Raw genomic sequence first — 23,844 nt, 5'->3', positions numbered from 1 at the left:
AACTACAAAACATGCAACAGTGTTCAAGATAAAATCCCAGTTGAAACCCATTACTCTTTTTCTTTATTTTGTATCTCTCCGAAAGCAACAATAAGAACAGTAACAAAAAGTTGGGCTGTAACTTAAAGGGCAGGCAGGTCCCTGGCTGAACCATTCAATTTTGCTTGTCAACATAATGACCACGTGTCTGGAACATTTCTGTCCTAATTAAAAGCGCTTTTCCAAAGGAAAAGTTGGCCTGTTAAAAACTCAATGTGGCCTTCTGCTGGGTTTCCCTCTGAGCCTTTTTAGCTTTTACATATAGGTCACATTTCTTTTGCCAAAAATGAAGCAGAGAAATCCCAGGGTGTTGGTGAAAGTAGAAACAAAATTAAATTGAATAGCAAAACCACAATAACACGAATAATATGCTGTCATGTGCTTGAGAAGAGTACCGTTAATCCAAGCATTTTTTAAAACAAGTTTTGATTAAGATACACACTGCACCTTTTCCTGTTCATATTTTCCAAAGAAGATCTCAATAAAAAATATAAAGGATTTTGGATACAGTCTTTAAACAAATGGTGACTTTTAACTTCTTGGTTGTTATGTTTTACTACTGATTTTAATTTTAAACATTTCTCAATGCAAAACATTGGCCGTTAGCCCCAGCTTCTGCCAACCTAGCAGTTTGAAAACATGCAGATATGAGAAGATCAATGGATACCGCTCCAGTGGGAAGGTAACGGCGCTCCATACAGTCATGCCAGTCACATGACCTTGGAGGTGTCTACAGACAACTCCGGCTTTTCAGCTTAGAAATGGACATGAGCACCAGTCCCAAGAGTCGGACATGACTAGATTTAATGTTAAGGGGAAACCTTTACCTTATGATATCTTTACACCTGATATAAATTTCCCAGTTGCTTTAAGTCACTTTTCCATTTCTATCAAATAGTGATGAAAGTAAAATTCAAGATGGTCACTAATGGAAAGAGATTACACTCAAGTCAGTACCAAACAATGTAACAAACTACTGGGGAGATATAACTTTCATGGGCTTATTGCTATTCTCAGCCCTGATTAGTCCACAAGAATAATCCATTGGTACTAACTGAACTCTTCCAGTAAACATTCTGCGTTGGTGTTGATGCCAAAGCTCATTACAATTAATAGGATTTTCTACATTCTTCTTTATGGGACTGTGTTTGCTGATGAGGTTTAAGGAAGGATTCCAATCATTTTTAAAAATTCATTGTACTGGTTCTTTGTAAATTTTGGATAGGCACAAATTAAGAGTAAGGAATTACTTTTGTTATTTCTACATATTAATTTAGAAGACTGTGGGCTACTCCATCAAGCAAATGTTGGAAATACATGTGTACATAAAATAGAGGAAATTATAGCTTGCTACTACAGATCAAACTAGTTGAAAAGAGGACATCTCAAATGAATGCACCAAATTTGGAAAGAAATACAACAAACACACAAATTATTGAGCAAAGACTTGCTGATCGAAGAAGATATATTACTAAGAACAAAGTTTTTAGTGCACTAGAACTAGCAGAAATCCAATGGAAAGCACAAGCCAATGGTGTTGAAAACATACCTAGCAACACTCAGAGAAATTCAACAGAATTGGTAATAACTTGTCAAGCTAATACAAGAACTATACATGGATTGCAAGAACTAGAGACAGAAGAGTAAGAGAAGGAAGAAATAACAATAATCACCGATGACGCAACAGAATCAATGGAGCCAACCCGGAGTTCCCAATTGACCAAGAAAAACAAGGAGAACTGAAGCAGAAGATTTTGGAGCACATGAACAATGCAAATGAATGTACAAGATTGTCACTACTGAAGAGTGTTCCAAGGAATGATCTGCTCAGTTTAGAACAAGGCCATTGCTGGAATCCAGACAATAACACTGCATGAAACAAACCAGCTGATGTACAGCAATGCAGTAGTAATTACTGATTACTAAAGACCTAGGAGTAAAGATTCATCATCCAGAAAGAGGCCCAAAAATTGGTACTCCAAAGTGGAAAATCAGTCTGGAAAGAAAAATAAGCAAACTTTGATTAGATGCAAGCAAACCAAAAAGCATGAAGGAGAAAAAGCTGGAAAATGGCAAAATGAAGGCAGACCTAGTTAAGAGATACAACCTGGAGAAGAGGAAACTCAATGAAGCACTGGAAGTAGAGAATAATAATAATAATCATCATCATCATCTTTATTTATAGACTGTCCTATCTCCCTAAAGCAGTGGTTCTCAACCTGGGGTCCCCAGGTTGAGATGTTTTTGGCCTACAACTCCCAGAAATCCCAGTCAGTTTACCAGCTGTTAGGATTTCTGGGAGTTGAAGGCCAAAAACATCTGGGGACCCCAGGTTGAGAACCACTGCCCTAAAGGGACATAGGGCAGTTTTCAATGAATATGGCAAACATTCAGTGCCAAAAGGAAAACCATACAAACAATTTACAAGACAAGGCACATTGGACAATATAGAACAACCAACTATAACTTAATAAATAAAATAGAAAAAAATCATAAAATACAAAAACCTGATAAAACACACTAAAAATAAATATATAAAACCAATTTCATTAGACCTCCATCAGGTGAGGTTCGACAATACCCGTGACCAGGAATACTAAAATAGATGTAATCAGCTATAAAAGGGCTGGGCGAAGGACAGTGCAAACAACATATCATAGGGCCAGGGAAGTGGATGAAGTGCAGAACAGAGTACTATCTAGCAATAGCAGTTTCAAAGAAGATTGCAAGATTTGAAGCAAGGGTTGCTCAATTCAAGCAGAATCAACTTTTCTACTCCAACCAGAAATGATTCTATCAGAGAGTAAGTGGAGATGTAAAAAGAAACACAGAAGTGCCAAACAGAGAACAATTGATTGAATTCTAGAGAAACATCTGGGACAACCCATAAAACTACAACCAAAATGCCAGGTGGGCCAAAGATGTAGAGGTTGAATTAACAGTGAGAACATGAACAATCTGGCAATAACAACTAAAATAGTTTAAAAACGGGCAGAAAAGGTGAAGGTTTGGACCGCCCCAGGCAGTGATGAACTGCATGGATTTTGGCTCAAGAAACTAATCAAACTGCATGAAAGAATCGCTGGCAGGACTGAAGACTGACAGGTCGGAGATTTGAATCTGGGGAGAGCTTCCCTCTGTCAGCTCCAACTCCGCATGTGAGGGGACATGAGAGAAACCTCCCACAAGGATGATAAAACATCAAAAACATCTGGGCATCCCCTGGGCAACATCCTTGCAGACAGACAATTCTCTCACACTAGAAACAACTTGTAGTTTCTCAAATCACTCCTGACAGGAAAAAAAATCCTGACATATACAGCAAGCTTGTTCCAGTACATCTGTGGCAATGCTTGATTATATAGCTTTTGTAGATATTGAACATCAGTTATACTGATAAGTAAACACAATAGCTAGGAACCATATAAAGGAACCATACTGCATTCCCTGCAGTAGTCTTAGCAACTATTTGCAGTCATTTCTTTTCTGCATTTCCCATAACAGCCGGCAGCATTGTTAAACTGTTTGTGATGAATAGCTCCAGATGCTTTTAAATTAAATGGACATTTTAGTTAAGGGTCTTTGGGGGACAGTAAAACAGAACTACATTTTACTTATTTATCCTGTCACTAATACTTCCAGATGGCCTCATCAACATCTGTGACAAGTGAGACATTTCATTGCAATAAAGATTAAATGGCTGCACTGAATAGCCAATCTCTGTAGGTTCAAGACTTTTGCATTTCTGCTAAGTACAATGTGAAATCTGTAAAATGTTATTTTCAAATTATCCTTAAAGAGATTGGTGTGCTGCAATTGACTCATTGGATTTTTCTTCATATGATTAATTTGCTGGGTGGGAGATTGCTGTTCTATAGAACAGTTGCAGTAATCATGTGCTGCAGAATTTTTGAAAATTAGAGGAGGAAAAATATGAAATCATTTATCATCTCATACCATTGTTTATTGTGTTCAAAGATATCAAATGGGACCAACTCCAAGATCTTATACTATAATTTTATGCATATGCCATGAATACTTTTTGAACCTTAAAATGTTTTTAACCCATTTACAGTGAGACAGAGTATCAGGCACTTTCAAAGAAAGAAGTAGACACACAGATTCCAGTACTGAGTTTTATTTATTTATATTTATTGTATCACAAGCAAATTGAGAATACAGTTATAATGTGTAACCTCCTCCCCCCCCCCCAAAAAAAAAAAACCAAACAAAACTTGGTATTATGCTAGGTTTCCTTTGACCAGAAGCTGTCCACTTGGAGTGTCTCTGATGTCACTGTAAGAAGGTCCTCCATTGTGCATGTGGCAGGGCTCAAATTGCATTGTAGCAAGTGGTCTGTGGTTTGCTCTTCTCCACACTCACATGTTGTGGACTCCACTTTATAGCCCCATTCCTTAAGATTGGTTCTGCATCTCATGGTACCAGAACGCAGTATGTTCAGTGCCTTCCAAGTGGCCCAGCCTTCTGTATGCCCGGGGGGAGTTTCTTATCCGGTATCAGCAACTGATTGAGGTTCCAGGTTTTAGCCTGCCACTTTTGGACTCTCATTTGCTGAGGTGTTCCTGCGAATAGGAAACTGTTTCTTGATTTAAGTCATTGGCATGCTGGCTGTTATCTGAACAGAGGATGGGCCAGAGATGTCAATGCCTGGTACCTACATTACTGGCTGCTACTTCCTGATGGATATCAGGTGGTGCAGTACTGGCTAAACAGTATAACTTCTCTCGGACATAGACATCCTGTGATAATGCGGCATTATAATGTTTTACAATACCTATATAGGTTGCACAGACAAAAAGGAAACATCTCATATACTCTCAAATTCACTCATAATCAATACATTCACGCATTCATATTCACCATCCTTTATCATTCAGTTAATCAGGCTTCTTGGAAGGAGGCAGGTGTTCAATGCTGCATTCCTCACAGATCTGGCACACAATCGAAAAGAAATAAAGGTCTCCTTAAGTAGCAATTTTTTGTTGTTGTTGTTGTACTTGGTTGTTTAGATAACCTGCATTCAGCTCAGACTTGCTGGAGCCTCATCAATCTTGGAAAATATGTTGTTTAACTTCTTTCATAATGTCTTAAGGTAACATTGTCTTTGCCTATATAAACAGGTATTGTTTACACCAAAAGTTCTCAGGTCAGTTATCTGGATTTCTCATTAGCATTCTTCATGCCTCAGTTAATGAATTCTTCACCTCCTCCATAGTGCCATTTTTCAGGTTCCAATTTTAGGATGGTGTCTTTAGCCTTGCCAGACCTTAATCGGTCCTGGCCAGGCCCCAATCATACAATTTCATTCAATCTATTCATATGCTTACTTGTGATAAGTCCCATTGGAGTCAATTTCTTAGTGTGCGATTATATGTTTAAATGTTGGAGCAATTATTTTCCAATTGAGTGAGGATGTATGATTTTTATTTGCACAGGGCCTCTCCTTCTTTCTGAGATTTACTGTCTCTTCACACCATTTCCAATATATGATGATCCTAAGAAGAACCTATTATGGGGTTTCCTTGGCAAGATTTGTTCAGACTGGGCTTGCTTTTCTCTTCCTCTAAAGCAAGACCATTCTGGGGTTAACCAGGGATTTGAACCCTGACCTCCAGAGTTGTTTTTTTACTCTCAAACCACTACAGCACACTGAAGTAGGTAAGGGTTAAGTCTTATCATCCAGCCTTATCACACAGCCAAAGAGCTTTATTAAAAACAAAAATTGCTCATATTAGGATATGGTAATAAGTATTCACACTGTGGACTTTGAAATCTAGCTTTCTAAATTTATAGTGGAAGTGATATTTGCCATATGAGTCACTAATCTGTACACTCTTTAACTTTGAAGTGTAATACATCAAACAAATATATAATGGGTAACTTTACTCTTCTACTACACTGGCACCTACACTTTCTAACTTTGAAGCTTGACTTCTCTCCTTCTTGTACTGTCAGTCACTGTTGTCCTTGAGGACCAACATTCACACTGATAATCCTTCTAGTTCCTCAACCTCTCACTTTCTCCTCTGTTACCCTCTTTGATCTCAATTTTTCACTTCATGTCTGCTACTCACCATTCAAGTCATGTTCCTTCTAATAACTGTTTGCTCCAACTTTGTTCTTATGTCATCACTTCTACTTTCTCCCTTGGCAGAACTACTGAAAACATTGCAATCCTTTTCAATGAAAAGGATTGACAAAGATCTAGAAGAAATATCTCTCTCGTACTCTTCTCTCATTTGACAGTTTCTCACCACATCCAGTACAAAAGTTGGGGGGAGGGTGTACTGTTCTTTGTTTTGCCTTTATCCAGCTCTAATTCTTTCCCTTCTGTACAAATGCTCAGAAACTATCAATATTGGTTTTGAGAAATGAGAGGAATAAAAACTTAGGTTCTTGTGGGGTTTTTTGGGCTATAGGGCCATGTTCTAGAGGCATTTCTCCTGACGTTTCGCCTGCATCAATGGCAAGCATCCTCAGAGGTAGTGAGGTCTGTTGGAATTAGGACAATGGGTTTATATATCTGTGGAATGGCTGGGGTGGGGCAAAGAGCTCTTCTCTGCTGGAGCTAGGTGTGAATGTTTCAACTGACCACCTTCATTAGCATTTGAAGGCCTGGCTGAGCCTGGGAAAATCTTTTGTTGAGAGGTGTTAAGATGTGCCTGGTTGTTTCCTCTCTGCTGTTTTGCTGTTGTAATTTTAGAGTTTTTTTTTAATACTGGTAGCCAGATTTTGTTCATTTTCATGGTCTCTTCCTTTCTGTTGAAATTGTCCACATGCTTGTGGATTTCAATGGCTTCTCTGTGTAGTCTGACATGGTGGTTGTTGGTGTGGTCCAGCATTTCTGTGTTCTCAAATAATATGCTGTGTCCAGGCTGGTTCATCAGGTGCTCTGCTATGGCTGACTTCTCTGGTTGAAGTAGTCTGCAGTGCCTTTCATGTTCCTTGATTCGTGTTTGGGCGCTGCGTTTGGTGGTCCCTATGTAGACTTGTCCAGAGCTGCATGGTATACGGTAGACTCCTGCAGAGGTGAGAGGATCTCTCTTGTCCTTTGCTGAACATAGCATTTGTTGGATTTTCTTGGTGGGTTTGTAGATTGTTTGTATGTTGTGTTTCCTCATCAGCTTCCCTATGCTGTCAGTGGCTCCCTTGATGTATGGCAGGAACACTTTTCCTCTGGGTGGATCTTCATCTTTACTCTCGTGGCTTGTTCTTGGTCTTGCAGCTCTTCTGAAGTCTGAGGTGGAGTATCCATTGGTCTGGAGAGCCCAGTTGAGGTGGTTCAGTTCATCTTGGAGGAGGTGGGGTTCGCAGATTCTTTTTGCACGGTCTGCCAAGGCTTTAATGGTGCTTCTTTTTTGACTTGGGTGATGGTTGGAGTTTTTATGTAGATATCTATCTGTGTGTGTGGGTTTTCTGTAGACGGTGTGACCCAATTGTTGATCTGGTTTGCGGATAACTAGGACATCTAGAAAAGGAAGTCTTCCTTCATTTTCTTTTTCCATTGTGAATTGGATTTTTGGGTGGATGCTGTTAAGATGGTCCAGGAACCTGTTGAGTTCTTCTTCTCCATGGCTCCAAAGAGTGTAAGAGTGTAAACCTGGATGTAAAAACTTACATCCAGGTTTACACTCTTAGCTCAGGAAACCATCTCTGGTAAAGATGCTCTCTCACAAAAAGCCATGTTCCATTTCATTTCTGAGGATATAACAAACTTAGCAGAATTTGTGGTGTTTCTGTTATTAATTATTAACTATATTGGCCCCAAATCCATTAATGTTGGCAGGAATAGAATTACGGGATCAGTTGAATTAACTTATTTGTTGATTCATCATTCAACCATTGCATTTGTCACTGCTGGTAACAGAATAGATTTCCCCTCATTCTTCCTAGTCATGTGGGTTCCATGCTCTGATATTGGCAGAGGTGCCTATGTGACCAGGAAGGAGGAGGGGAGATTGCCTGGTTTCATTGTAGAGATGGATCTTCCAGCTGAACTGTTTGTAATTATAATGTGAATTACAGATAATACTCCGATATATGATGAAGTAACATATTCTATGTATTCCATTTCATTCCATTGTCATCTATAAAGTTTGCACTTGAGAACTGCACAATTGGGTTCCAAAAAAAATCCCCTAAAAACCTCATAATTTTGAAATAAATTTACAATTTTGTGCTGGGTCACATTTATAGCTATCCTGGGCTGCATGGTAGGCACGCCAGCTATAAACAACCCTTCAACATCCTCGTGGAATAAGGATTGATTTTTCTAAAAATTGGCCATTAACAACTTATTCTTGTTTCTGTTGCCTTGCATTTAACAAAATTGCAAATATATAAGAATTAGTGATGTTTAATGAAAGCTTTCATATATACTGTAATAGGGGAATTATGCTTCTATATGCTCTTAGATGTCTCTTTAATTTGGTCTTTTGCTGCTAGAAAAACAGAGAAAGACATACGTTAAAAGTACAAATGCTTTGGAATAAGACTTTCTTCTAGTATTTATTTCACTTTTTAAAATGAGTCAAAACTTATACAACTTTTGTAATTTGTTCATTAGGTACATTGTAAAGTTGGAAAATAGCTTTCAAGGTAGGTAATTCTAAAGATAACTTGCATTATTGATTTCTAAAGTACTGCCAATGGTTTTCAAACAATCACATTCTTCACTAATTTGCTGCATTGGAGTATATTTCTGCACAAAAGAAAACTGGTTTTTAAATGGGACCTTCATTCTGTTCTAGTAATTATGCCCATAGAAAGCATATTCTCTTGTGGAAAGGGAGATGAACAATATTTTGTCATCCCACCCTTTTTTCTTTATTTGTAAGAGAATCCCATACACTGCAGAAGGTGATGGTGAGAATAAACCAATGTAAGCAGTCATTAAAAAGTTGAGATGAAAATATGTACCAACAATTTAATAATTCTTTCTGCTGAAATCAATATAAAACCCATCTGAAGCTGTGAAATTAAATTGAAGAAAGTTCATAAACAGTGTACAGTATTTCCCCCTATAGATTCTGGATTATCTAATTGGCTCTGTTTCCAAGAGAAATGTCCACAATTTCTTTGACATATACAATATTTCTCTTGAACTATGCTAAAGGGAATAAAAGGTTTTGAAATAAACTTCAGAATCAGCCACATTTTGTGCAATTAGTTGTGCAAGTCTTTGTTTCTCTCTCTTATGGGTTCATCTCTTGAATTGTTTGTTCCTTTTTATTTTAGAGTTATAAAAAATACTTAAGCTTCTTTTGCTTTTCATGGGACTTTATCTACTTGTGTTTATATTCAGTAAAATAAGTCCATTGGTGGAAATACGATTCTGCCAGCAGAGCTCCCATTAAATCCATTGACGAATTTATGTTGTATTATTATGTATTAGACATTTATTCTCGGGAAAAGAAATAGAGCTTCATTCTATCCCATAGAATTTATGCCTGAGAAAAAAGCTAATCTCTCTGCATGGACATCCAATCACTGCTGAATCAGTAGGACCAGTTACAACCTGATCTCAGTTGTTCCTGACTAAATTTAGTAAATTCAAATGCAGCATGGCAGTGTTCAGAATCCAGGTTTGCTCTTCTGTATCACTCTTCTAGAACTATATCTATCTATCTATTCATCTATCTATATATGAAATTGTCTACATACGAATATGTGCATTCAGCAACTTACACATTCATTTGTAGATCGCTTCCTATTTTCTATGAAATCTCAGGAAGTTTCATTTTTACATAAAAATGTTTCTGTTACCTGGATTATAAAAATGTTCACCCTTTCCTAGGAAATAGTTATTTGTTTCCCTTAGTCCAACTAGTGGATCTGTTATCTTACAAGTATTTTCTGATTTTAATATCTGCCTAGCCACCTGGTTAGACTTGAGGACTCATTATTAGAGTTGAGAGCTAGCACATTCCAGAGTTTCAGTCTGTGTGCATTTATCTATAATTGCAAATTTGGTGGTGTAATTTTCCACAATTATTCATCCCAGATGACTGAATACAGGCAGTCCCTGCGTTATGAACATCTGACATATGAACAACTTGTAGATACGAACAGGGCAGAGTCGGCCACCTGGGGAGTGGTGGAGCAAGCTCCCTCCCTCCCTCTCCAGCCAAGGCTAGGGCAAAGAGGCAAAGGAAGGCTTCCATCAGCCTCCCTTGCATCTTGCCAGAACCTTAGCTGAGAAGGAATATGAAGGAGATTTTCAGCAAGCCTCCCCCCCTTTTTTTCTCCAGCCAACTAGCTCAAGTTTCATTTTAAAAATGTACCCATTCTGAGTTACAAACAAATTCAACTTAAGAACAAACCTACAGAATATATGTTGTTCATAAGTTGGGAACTACCTGTAATTAAATAATTAGGACAATGCAGATTAGTATCCCAGTGACCATCTCCATCTCTGAATTGCTTCTTCTCTAGTCAGTAGAGAGTAGGGATTTCAGTTCCAGGACTTCACGCAGGGAGCAAAAAACACAAATACTCAATTCCTTGCTACAAAGTGCACAAGAGAGGGGATTGCAATCCAGTTTGCTCAACAGCAATAACAACAAAATCTCAAAGCTTCGGGGAGGGGGTCAGAGGAAATATATCCTCCCATTGCCACTAATGCCACATTCCCCCCCCCCCACCCCAAAGACAGAACTTTGCCTGTCTCTGTCATGGGCAATGCAGAACTGAACTGAGGTGACTGGAGAAAAGAGCACATGGGATATAAGTGGAATATGGTTGGGATGTGACCCATACCTCTGATATCGAGCTCTTTTAGGGGGCTCCCCCAAGAAGGAGAGCCCAAGGACCGCACCAAAAAGGGTCCTGGAAACCTTGGTGAGATTTTTCCAGAAGCCAATCCAAGAGCGCAAAAGTTATCTAAAAGCAATCAGCTCACCAGAGGCGAAAGGAGTCCAGGATCGAGGCGTTTATTTGCGATTCAGCTGAATGGATGCGTTACAGGAATCGTTCCACTGCAAAGCATGCAGCAGAGAGATTTTCTGGCATTTTTATACAGTCAGAACAAAGGAAAAACAGTTTGAAAATCCCGCCCGCCTTCGGGCAGCCGGCTTCACGCTGATTGGCTAAGGCTGGAACAGCTGGGAGGAGGTTTGGCAGCCCGCCTCTGCCAGAAGCCAATGGGAGCGTTTCCTTGCCCCGGGAGGACCAATGGGCGCCCTCCGCTCGCTCCTGGGTCTTGGCCAATCAGGAGCGAGGAGGCGGGACGGCCGCGGACAATGGGGGAAAGATGATGGGATTTGGGCTTTCCTGCCAGCTGGAATGCGGGCTATTGTCCAAGGCGGGAAGAAGGTGATGTGGGGCAAACAAAGGCTTTCCTGTCCTTGATGAGTCTGGCAGGGAATTTGAATAGCTGGGTCGAAGCCGGACCGCCCGAGGGATCAACAGCATCTGGTTGAGATAATCAGTTTTGTCTTTCCGGGGCTCTGTTGACCCTTCCTCTTTCGTTGGCCTTGCTCCGATGACGAAATTGGGGGCCAGCAGCATTGTCCATGCAAAATGAGTTAATCAATAAGTGATTTGGGGAAAAGAGGCTTGGGCTCTTTCCCCAGGCAGTTCCTGTTCACGCTGGTTTCCTTTTGGGGTGAGGGTCAAGAGGAGAAGATACAGGGGAGTTCATAGGGGTTACATATTTCATGTTCATAAGCCACAGGCACCATCAATATACAGGCATATCATATATCACAACCCACCACCCATCCCAACCCCAATCCATTATAGTAGGAAAATATTTTATTTATTTCATAAAAAGAAAAGGAAAAAAAACTAGAAATCCCAAAGTTCAGCCAAAGGGGTCTTTGGTGCAGGGGCCAGTCCAAGCAACAGGCTGGCCATCAGAAGATCAGTCCGTTTTATGAAACAGGAGCGGGAGTTGAAGGAGAGCCAGGTTCCACCGTCCTGTCCTTGGTGGAACTAGCGCTCCCAACCGGGGATCGAGCCTCCCTGCCCGATCCCCACTTCCAAGGCTTCTCCTTGGCAATCGGCGGCGGGTTCCAGGCGGCTGGAGCCGGGCTGAAGCGAGCGGCAGCAAGCGGGATGGAGCAGGCGGCAGAAGCCGGCAAAACTTTGACAGTCAGCTGGAGACTCGGCCGAATTTAATAATTAAACAAAAACAATTATTTCCCAGGTGTAGGAGTTCAAAATGAGGAAACCAAGATGGCAGTTAGTCTCAGAAGTTAGTGTAGAAAATTATAGAATTTGAACGGACCCGATCCGCCATGTTGTTATTTTGGCGGATAAGGGGGGGGGGGGCATAGAAAAACCTCTGTATCCGCGATTTAAACTAACGCAAATGCAGAGGCCTGGGGAGGCCAGGGAGGCGTCCCCAGTGGGCTCGCGGTTCCCCGGAGCACAGGGAAAGGTTTATTGTGGGTCAGAAAAGTTGCAGCCGGTAAAAGACACAAAGTATCAAGCAGGAAGGATTTAAAGTTTCCAGACTCAAGTGTTTTATTGTGGGATTGGTTACAAAGAGAGGGAGAGGGGAAAGTGGAAGAAAGGTTTCATGCAGTCCCGGGCTTTTGAGCTGCTGGCGGGGGCACATTCCGTCAGTTGGACCCAACTTTGCTCCACGGAACTGCGGAACTCCCTGCTGCGCTTCAAACCAACTTGAAGGCGGGAGATTCCGCGAACTGGGGGGCCATCACCTCCAGCCATCCGTTTTTCATACTCCTGCCATGGCACATGCCAAGTGCTTTGATGTGGCACTTCTGTTTTTTCCTTAGCAGTGCCAGAGTAGACAGCTGGCACGCTCCTGGAAGACAAACTAGATTTTAACACCCCCTCTTTTTACCCTCCCCACACCCAAAAAGAAAGAATCCCTCTGGGAAGGGGAGCAAGTACTCGCCAAGCCATGCTAGATGAAAGAAAGGGTTGAAGAGGGAATATCCTTAGGAAGAGGTAATTCGAAAAATAGGATATGATTATTTGAGGGGTTCGGGGTGGGCAGTATAGTGGTGTAAATTGTATTGTTATCCGCAATATATCTACATCCATACAAATAAAGGCAGGGAAGGAATTATAAATTGGGGAAAAGAATGAGGAAGTGACCTGAAAGGAGAGAAGCAGAACAACTTGCCTCTATGGAGAATCCAGTGCAAAAGGGCAGACAAGCTTTTATAGTAAGCCTTGATTTAAAATGTATACCGCAGACTCTGCAGAGAGGCTTGTGTGGTAAGCCTTGAATAAAAATGACCATTGCACTCCACATAAAGTGCCCCAAATGTCAGGTGCATTGCATTCTTCAGGCTCCCCACATTGCTGCTGGATATTGCTTATGCAAGAAGAAAAAAATGATTAGGAAGAAGGAAGGGATGCTTTTTTCCATTTTAGGCAAAGGAGTGGTAATGGGGTGGGAGCTCCTTGCCTCAGCCTCTTGTCAGGTCCCTGTTACAACACTGACTTGTGTCGATTCAAATTTTTTTGGTTTGTTTTTTGTCAAACGTTTTTTGACTTATACATGAAAATATATGGTATATATAAATAGAGATGTGGTAATGATAAGAGAAATATCAATGGGCTGCTTCTTAAGTGTTTTCTAGGGAATAACAATCCTTAGCAAACTGTTTTAACTATTCAGTCTTACTTCTTATGAACGCTTACACTTCAAATCCCAATATGGAGTCAATGCTTATTTGAACGTGTAACTCCCCTGAACAAAAAATTATCAAATAATCAAAAATGTAACTTTTGGTCCCTCCTTTAACTATAACTTCCCATGAAAAATTAGTACTGAAATAATATTTTGCTTCAGCACAGTAAATTTCATAGTGAACGAAAAATTATAAAGAAAATATTGTGTTACTTAAATTATTAGTTCCATGGCATGTTATATCATACCTCAATTTTACTACAGCAAAGTATGTATTTTAAATTGGTATACCCATCTTTCTATAAAATAAATCTCATTAACCACTTTAATTTACAATAAAATTCTCAAATGTACATTTGGACTAGATTGCACAAGACATTATTACAACACACTCATAAAAATTGCTGTTAAAGTACATTAGAAATAATTGCCATAGACACAGTCCATTAACAGTTAATTATCTTTCTTTATGTTTTAATTCTTCTATTCTTTTTTTAAAAATTCATTGCTGTATTAAGTTGAAATAGTTACCTTTAATAGTAGCGAATGTGTTTTCAGATATACTTAATTATGATCTATTGAGTAAATTTGCTCAAGGAGCATTCCAGTTCTGACATAACATTCATTTTTAGAAGGAAGGGATGACCTTAACAGCAACAGTATCTTTAATGAGAAGCCTGTTCATGTGTGCATACATTCCTTGAAGCATCATGTCATATCCCATGTCAGGACACCTTCTAATCTATCTCTAGTCTTACTTTACTAGGCTACATGCTGTTCCATGGTCAAAATGCTGGCAGTGAGAAAACTATTCTAAGTGAAGCAGCACCAAGCATATATAATTGGCTAATCAAGAACCTTGCAAGAGAAACTAGCTGACTGCTCTTAACATGCAGTAGATAAATGGAGACACTACTTATTTTACAGCTATTTTTGGGAGACTGAAAGGCAGATATTAAAATCAAAATAAAGCCAACATAGATCCAAAATAATAATAATAATAATAATAATAATAATGAATCTATGTTGGCTTTATTTTAATATGTATATTTTATAGAAAGTGTACAATCATTATATGTTTTTAACTATATTGTAACCTGCCTCGAGCCACAAGGAGAGGCAGGCAAGGACTAAAATAATAATAATAATAATTATAAACATTATATAAAATACACATATTAAAACATATTTTTTATTTTAAAAAACGTATTAAAATGCACAGAACAAAGATTACAACACAGGACATGAGTTGAAAAGTCATGATTAAAACTGACTAAGTAGGCTTTGCGACCCTGGAGAAGGTAGGAAATGGTAGGCCCCATGGCAGTCCTCTCAGCCTTAAGGTCTTGCTGATTAATGCCAGATCCGTCAATGGTAAGACCACTGCCATTCAGGACTTGATCCTGGATGGGGGGGCGGATCTGGCTTGCATTACCGAAACCTGGTTGGATGAGCTGGGGGGAGTAAATCTCACTCAGCTCTGCCCACCGGGATTCGGAGTGCATCAGCAAGCCAGGCTGGGGGGGGGGGCGGGGAGGAGGGGTCGCAATTGTCTTTCGGCTTTCCATCGCCGTGGTCAGATGCGCTGTTCCGCAGGCATCTAGGTTTGAGTGTGTTCACCTGAGGGTGGGGAACCGTGATAGCGTGGGGTTTCTGCTAGTGTACCGCCCACCCCGCGACCCAGTAGTTTCCCTGACTGAGCTAGCAGAGGAGGTCTCCAATTCGGCCTTGGTCTCCCAGCGCCTGATTGTGCTGGGAGATTTCAACATTCATGCTGAGACCCTCTTGACTGGTGCAGCTCAGGATTTCATGGCCGCCATGACGACCATGGGGCTATCACAAATTATATCTGGTCCTACCCATCAGGCTGGACACACACTCGACCCAGTTTTTGTGGCGGACAGTGGATTGATCAGAGTGGAAGATCAAAACATCCTTCCGGTGTCATGGTCTGATCACTATCTGGTCAGCTTTAGACTTTTTGCGACCCTAAACCTCCACAGGGGTGGAGGACAAATTAAGATGGTCCGCCCCAGGAGACTGATGGATCCGGAGGTACTCCTGAGGAATCTTGGGTTTTTTCCTGCCATGGAGCCTGGCGATCCTGTCGACGCCTTGATCCTGTCGACAGCAGATACCTTGCCTCCCCTATGGCATATTTAACATACCTAGAGGTTCCTATTCATCGAAGGGCTTTCACCCTGGCCCGATGCCATGCTCTCCCATCAGCTGTACTTGAAGGCCGCTACCGGAAGATCCCTTTCCCAGAGAGGCTCTGCCCCTGTGACTCGGGTCATGTAGAAACAATAGAACATGTGCTCCTTCAGTGCCCGTTCTACAGGGATATCCGTGCCAGGCTTATCTTACCTCTCACAGACAAGCACCCAGGCCATTCGGGACAATTTTATACCTCCCTGCTACTTGCAGATGCTAATTCAGCTACAACCTACAGTGTTGCGAGATTCTGTGCAGCAGCATGCAGAGTCTGCCAAGGAATGACTAGTTCCAAAAGTCAACTGTGTGTCCGGTGATCTTCTTCCCTGAATCTGCAATTTGGTGATGGATCTGGGCATTGTATGTTTTTACCCTGTTTCCCCTTCCCTTCTGCTCCCTCACCCATATTGTGTTTTTAGTAGTTATATTTATATTTTTAATGTAGCAAGCATGCCAGGTTTGTATGGAAATGTGACACTATTTCCTGTGCTGGTCAATGACCGAAATAAATAATAAACTGAGACTTGTGCGCCAACTGCGACCCCACCTCGCGAAGGCAGATCTGGCTGGAGTGGTCCATGCCTTTGTCACCTCCAGATTGGATTACTGCAATGCGCTCTACGTGGGGCTGCCCTTGAAGACGGCTCGGAAGCTCCAACTAGTCCAACGATCAGCAGCCAGGATGCTAACGGGGGCCCCTTACAGAGAGAGGTCAACCCTCCTGTTTAAGGAACTCCACTGTTTATATTCCGAGCCCAATTCAAGGTGCAGGTGCTTACCTACAAAGCCCTGAATGGTTCGGACCAGCCTACCTGCGTGACTGCATTTCCATCTACGAACCCACGCGTTCTCTTCGGTCATCTGGGGAGGCCCTGCTCATGATCCCACCAGCGTCGCAGGTGCGCTTGGTGGGGACGCGGGACAGGGCCTTCTCCGTAGTGGCCCCCCAACTCTGGAACACCCTCCCCAAAGACCTTAGACAGGCCCCTTCATTGGCTATCTTCAGAAAGAACTTAAAAACCTGGCTTTTCTGATGCGCCTTCCCAGATTAGGAAACCTCCACTACCGAGTCCCACAAGCACCTTACCAGAACCAATGATTGCTGCACATTGCACATCGCACTTGCCCTAGAAACCCTTTATACACCTCCTGTCAAATCAGCACTTTTAATCCTTGTACCCACCTTTTGGCCCGGCCCAGTTTTATTGTGTTTTAATGTACTGTGCTTGTTGTTTATTTTGCTTTAATTTGTTTTAATTGTTTGATTTGCTTGATTGTATTGTTATGTTGTATTGTTGTGGCCTCGGCCTGTTGTAAGCCGCATCGAATCCTCTGGGAGATGCTAGCGGGGTACAAATAAAGTTTAATAATAATAGTAATAATAATTTGTCTTCAAATGTGTTTTAAATTCTGACAGCTCATTGAACAGTTGGATCCCTTCCAGCAGGTTGTTAAACAGTCTTGGGGCAGCCGATCAAAGATCCTCTGGTTGACAGTGGTCAGTTGGGTTCTGGCAGGCTGAAGTAGCTACTCTGCAGAGGACCTAATATGGGAGAAGGTGATCCATTTGGATCCAAACCTTGTAGGGTTTGGTCAAAACCAACACTTTGTACTTTCCTCAGAAACTGATTTGGCAGCCAGTAGAGTGACTTTAGGATAGGTGTAATATGTTCACTCCTGGATGTTCCTGTAACCAATAGCCCCGGTGGTGCAGTGGGTTAAACATTAGTGCCGACAGGACTAAAGACCAACAGGTCAGAGGTTTGAATCAGGGAAGAGCGCAGATGAGCTCCCTCTGTCATCTCCAGCTCCCCATGTGGGGACATGAGAAAAGCCTCCCACAAGGATGGTAAAGCATCAAAACATCTGGCCATCCCCTGGGCAATATCCTTGCATACGGCCATTTCTCTCACACCAGAAGTGACTTGCTGTTTCTCAAGTTGCTCTTGACATTTTAAAAAAAAATCTGTCTGCCATAGTTTGAACCAACTGGAGTTTTCAAACTTGGTACAAAGGTAGCCCAATGTAAAGCACATAGCAGAAGTTCAACCTTGAGGTTACCAGAGCATGCCCTACCATCTTTAGGTCCTCCACATTTAGGAATGGGCACAGCTGGTATATAAGTTGAAGCTAGTGGTAAGCACTCCTGACTGTTGCATCTATCTGACATCAATATGACATCTTCATTCTTTTGTTTTGTTGGATTTACTGATGATCCTGTCTTCTAACATGCATTTTTTTTTACTGTTGTTAGGATTAACAAATTGAGGAAATTTGACAATTATCATGGATTCATCATTAAATGCAAGCAGAGAAAATTCTAATCTTCTACTGAAGGATGTTCATCTAGAAAGTAATGACTTGTTTGCTTCTCCAGCACTCACAAAAAATGTCCGTGATGATACTACTACAATGGAAAATGCATATTCTTGCTTTGGAGAAGAACCATTAATGGGACATTCACTTGTACAGCTAATAGATTGGGATTTACAAATAAGCCAAGATCAGGATTCTTTGAAGCATTCAAGATGCCGTTTTGGAGGCTCTGCTGACAATATATTATCTTTAACTTCGAGTCAATCAGTTCTTCCTCTTGAGTGGAAAGTTTTGAGATCTGGCCGGTCACAGGACACACTGGCACATTTTTCAGATATCCCTCAAGAATGTACAGATGGAGGGTATAAACCATCAACGGACAATAACCAATACACTGTAGATGATATAATTGGAGATGATGTTGTTTTCAGTATATTTCCCCAAGTTTTAAAGCATAATCAAGGTAATACTTACGCTGCAGATTTCAGAACAGCTTCACCAATACTACGCTTTGCATCATCAACACCCCAAAATGCAAAGCAATCTTTGAATGTTTCTGAGTGTATAGCATTGCAATGCCCAAGAACAGAAAAGTTGCTGGAAGTTGGAACACAAGTTAATCAATCACAGAGTTCAGGTAACTACAATACTTTTAATCTTAGTTGGAATTGTTGAGTGATTCACCCCTGTAATTTTCTTCTCTGTATCTTTTTTTTCAGCTATTGAACAAGATTCAAGTTTTATTGATCAGGTTTGGATATCAGCTGCGTCACCTAGGAACTTACATAATGATACCTCACCATTAGCTGACTTAGAACATCATGCTAATAATCATAAGGTTAAAAAAACATTTCCTGGTTGTGGTGTGAAGTGAGATACTATGTGTTTTGGATTGTTTACAATACATATTGAAGTTCAGTTATGATGATTCTGCATCTTAGAATCATCATCAACAATAATAACATTGTGTTAAAATCCTTTCAAATAGCTGGTACTGATAGAAAGACTTTTCATACTAAACAAAGGGATGACCATAAAACTAGGGAAGAAACCAAGGGAAAGTTTCACAACTGATACAAATCAAACCTTTCTTGCATAGAAGTTGGGTAGGAACAGAATCCCAGCTATGATTATCTCCATATGCTTTGCAGCCCTCTTCAGAACTATTATAATCTGAAAAGGTTATACGAAACTGAAAGTTAAGACCAAGAAAGGTGATAACATAAGAAATGGAATTGTTTGGAAAAGCTTATTGTTTCTCTTTATTTTGCCTTGGTTATTACAGTTCTCTGGAATGTGTACAAGTAAATAGACGACTAAGATATAAAATCATAATGAAACAATGTGAATAAAATGACAAAATATAATTCAACCACAATAACAAAGCACTGCAACACATCATCACCCCCTCCCTGAAAGATCCAGCAGCAAACTTAAGTAGCAGGAAAAAATAGGCAATCTCAAATAATTATTGAAATACCTGGGAGATAAAAAGGGTCTTCAACCAATGATACCCACCTGGAAATAAACTATAGTGCAAGCTAGGCAAGCCTTTCTAGGGAGGTAATTTCACTCTTGTTTTGGTCATTTAATATGAAATCTGTTGTTTAAGAAGCAATAGGGATAGAGGGAGTAAGAAAGCTAATACTTTTATTTATCTTCTGACCTGCTACTGACCACAACCCCTTGTACGAACCTGCCTGGACCCTGAGATCTTCAGGAGAAGCCCTTCTCTTAGTCCCACCTCCATCTCAAGCTTGGTTGGTGGGAACGTGAGAGTGGGCCTTCCTTCGACTCTGGAACTCTCTGCCCAGGGAAGACAGAATGGCCCTCCTCCCCGATGTCCTTCTGAAAGCAGGCTAAAATCTTTTTGTTCAGGCAGGCTTTTTAAAAGATCGATTCAGGGGATGCTGTGGTTTTTAACTTTGAATTTGTTTTAATGGTTTTTAACTGGGATTTTTAAAAATACTGTTTATAGTTAATCTTGTTTTAATGTTCATATATTTGTATATTTTAAATGGTTATGCTGATACTTTTATGTTAAGCTGCTTTGAGTCCCCTTCTGGGGAGATAAAACAGGGTAATAATAATAATAATAATAATAATAATAATAATAATAAATAATAATAATAGGCTGACTATATAGTTGCCATGCTTCTATATAGTCAGCCTATAGAAGTTGCCATGCTTCTATATAGTCAGCAACATATACTGCTGCTTGATCATGCAATGAAGGAAGAGAATCTAATGTCTATGTATGGCAGAGGGCCAAATATTAATGAATGTATTTATGACCTTTTCTGATTATCTGCAAAATGTCAGCAGAAGTCATTAAAAATCAATTACATGAAATATACAAAACATGGCAGAGTAAATGATAAAGTTGTTATCCAAATTGATTATTTTTTACAGATCATCTTCATTACAGAAAGATGCTTTTTAACAAGTCTGATTCATACACTAAACAAGAAACATGGGGAGCTGGCTGTATTTTGCTGGAAAAAGACTCTCTTGTCTCCTTTGTGTTTGTTGTGTTAAACCAGACTTCTGCAGCAGCTGTTCAAGCTGTGTTTTTGACAAAGCCCTGCCTCCTGGCTCAATGGTGGTTAAATTGTCAACACAAAAGCTCTTTCTGGATGTAAATGAAAGGCAGTGCCATTATAGAAAAACTGCTGGGGATGCTGAAGGTAGAAATATGAACACTGACCAACTGAATAAAACCTTGGAGGTAAAATGGAAAGCATTTATTAAGGGAAGGATGTTCTTTTTATACCTTCTGGGCAGAACTATGGGTGTACCAAGAACAAAAGCTTTATGCTAATAGCTGATTTAAAACAGAGTCGGCCCTAGGTAATTTTCAATGGTAAGCAAACAGTATTTTGCCCCCCCCCCCCCCCCCAACCAATCACTGATATATACTTTCTGTTCGTCGTGGGAGTTCTGTGTGCCATATTTGGTTCAATTCCATCATTGGTGGAGTTCAGAATGCTCTTTGATTGTAGGTGAACTATACATCCCAGTAACTACAACTCGCATATGTCAAGGTCTATTTTACCCCAAGAGCGCCTCAAGAGCGCCCCTGGGCAAAATCAACTATACTGCAAATGCTTACTTTGTGTATCGGTTGAGCCGCCCGATTTAAAATAATACTTTCCGTGCATTAATATGAAATACTTACGATTATGCTGAAAGAAAGTATTACAGGAAACAGATTTCAAATCCTGATGGTCTCTTGAATTTTTAACAAGGTGAACAGTTTGATTTTTCAAAACTATAGGCTTTCCATTCTTATTCTCAATATACATGGGCATTCAATATTTTAAGAATTTTGCTTTTACCTAATGATTTCTCAGTTTAAAGTCAGACGTAATCCTCCAGCACACTTAATTGTTTCTGATTTTATTTTTGTGTGTGTAATATTCATTGAACTTTAAAGAGTCCCTATGGCCATTGCAGTGTCTGTAGCTTCAAAGGGGGTAGCATATGCAATCACCACCCTACTCCAGCAATTTGAAGATTGTAATGAGGTGGGAAAGAATGCAAGCTTTATCAGTATATTGGATGTGTATTGTTTGTTATAATTTTAAGGATTTATTTACTGTGCTTAATTTAAAACAATCAATCTAACTACAATCATGTATTTATCATCTTAATACTGTGATACTAAGAAGTCACACTAAGTGACACTTTCAGATCACTCTAAAGCTGCATGAGTTCTTGGGCTGCCAGGTTTTGTCACGTCTACATCCGCTCATTCCATTCTTGTGAAGGACTCTTGGTAGGAATTTTTTAGTTCTGCACTTGGGCTCTTCGTTCTAAAAAAAAAAACCCCAAACCCTAGGGATGGTTTATTGAGGTAATATTATGGTTTTAAGGACAAAATTTCTCCTTTTTTAATATCAGAAAAAATTCTTACCATCCACACTACAGGCATTACTGTTTGCTAGAAAAGCCACTTTGGTTGCAACCATAATAGATTAAATTAGAACCTGTTCTACATTAGTTGTGCAAGCACAGACATTTATTTTACCATTGTGCACTATCATTCTACAAATGCAACAACACTGGTCCTACACAGTAGCTTCAGTGAGTACTAGGCCTCTATGTAATGTTGTACGTGGGCTTAATGTTGCAGTTTCTCCAGTTGTTGAATTTCTCAGAAAACTAGAGCACTCCCGCAACTGCTTTGTGAGAATATATTTGAGCCCATCCTATCACACTTTGAAGGAATTGCATATAGTAGTGGTGGTGGTGGTGATAGTAGTAGTACTAGTATTTATTATTGTTTTATTTCCATTTCATTTTTCCCAATGAAAACATTTCTTTATTGGCTACAAAACAGTGGTTCCCAACCTGTGGTCCTCAAGAATTAAAATATGGTCTGCAGCTTCACCATTACTACATCGATGCAATGAGAGCAGCTGGTCTCACAAAACCCTCTTATAGTGCTGAGGCTTATTAAATATGGTTTTCTGTGAATGAGCAGATGGCAATTAAAGCCCTAAACGGTTCTGGCCCACCTTATCTATCCGAACGTATCTCAGCCTATCAGCCCACCAGGACCCTAAGATCTTCTGGGGAGTCCCTGCTCTCTATCCCGCCGGCTTCACAAGTGCGGCTGGCGGGAACGAGAGACAGGGCCTTTTCTGTGGTGGCCCCTCAGCTTTGGAACACCCTCCCCATAGAGGTACGATCAGCCTCTTCGCTGATGGTGTTTCGGAAGAGATTGAAGACATGGATGTTTAAACAAGCATTCGGTTAATCCGTTGCAACAAATTTTGATGACTAAAGGATAGGTAATCATGGACGACGAATTTTGGATTGCGATTCCAGTTACGAGATGCATGGGATTATTATTGGTGGCCCAATAATTTGTATTGTATATGTGTTTTCTGCTTTTAAATTGAATACTGTTTTTTAAGTGTTGTAAACCGCAATGAGTCGCCGACTTAGGCTGAGATATTAGCAGTATACAAGTGTATAAATAAATAAATAAATAAATTACTGGATGACATATGTTCTGTATAAGAAACTAGAGCTGATACGGTCTATCCAATGTAGTTTTCTGAATCAGCACCCCAAATAACCAAACCAACTCTAAAATTGACAGAAACTGATTCGTAACCCTTTTGGTACTAATGTTGGAGAGTGGTCCCTGGTCAAAGTGGTTCCTGGTCAAGTGGTCCTTGGTCAAAAAAGGTTGGGAACCACTGCCATAAAATGTCAAATCAAAAAGGAAAAAGTTCACTAGCATATTCTGCTTGGCCCCATGTAAGCAAGACACGGGAACCTATTATTTTTCTTTTTTCTTATTTGGTTGTTCTGTTATGCTTCCTGCTCTTCCCCATTTATAAGCATACACACATATACAAATATCAATTCCTGTATATCTCAGTGTTGTGAAACATTCCTATACTAATTTAATTATGGTAGCATTGGATTATCAATAGTTCATAGTCCACTGTTCTTGTTGTGCACAGTAGTGCTACAACAGTTAGGCCTTTAGACAGCTTTGAGAGCTATAACTAATTAATAGCTTATAGATAGTAGTAGTGTAAAGATGATACATTATACAGGGTTAGTCAAAATGAATAGGCCAATAAGAAAATTAATTTTAGACGAATGTATGTTTATTGTAACCAAAC

General features: G+C 40.1%; 1 protein-coding gene across 5 annotated transcripts in view; it reads left to right on the top strand.

Moving 5' to 3' along the window:
- LOC132771751 (repetitive organellar protein-like) overlaps positions 1–23,844 on the top strand; it is a 41,734-nt gene that overhangs the window by 2,293 nt on the left and 15,597 nt on the right. For 2 of the 5 annotated variants that reach the window (XM_060770138.2, XM_060770135.2), the window contains exons 2-3: positions 18,138–18,836; positions 18,919–19,037. In XM_060770138.2, coding sequence (XP_060626121.2) covers positions 18,170–18,836; positions 18,919–19,037 — 786 coding nt within the window. In that variant the 5' untranslated portion in view covers positions 18,138–18,169. Of the gene's footprint in view, positions 1–8,626; positions 8,659–18,137; positions 18,837–18,918; positions 19,038–20,400; positions 20,928–23,844 lie in introns of those variants that run through there. The other 3 variants (XM_060770136.2, XM_060770137.2, XM_060770139.2) reach the window with 3 other exon arrangements.

This window comes from Anolis sagrei, chromosome 3 (genome assembly GCF_037176765.1).
Source record: "Anolis sagrei isolate rAnoSag1 chromosome 3, rAnoSag1.mat, whole genome shotgun sequence".
Lineage (NCBI taxonomy): Eukaryota > Metazoa > Chordata > Lepidosauria > Squamata > Dactyloidae > Anolis > Anolis sagrei.
This window is presented reverse-complemented; position numbering and strand designations above follow the sequence as displayed.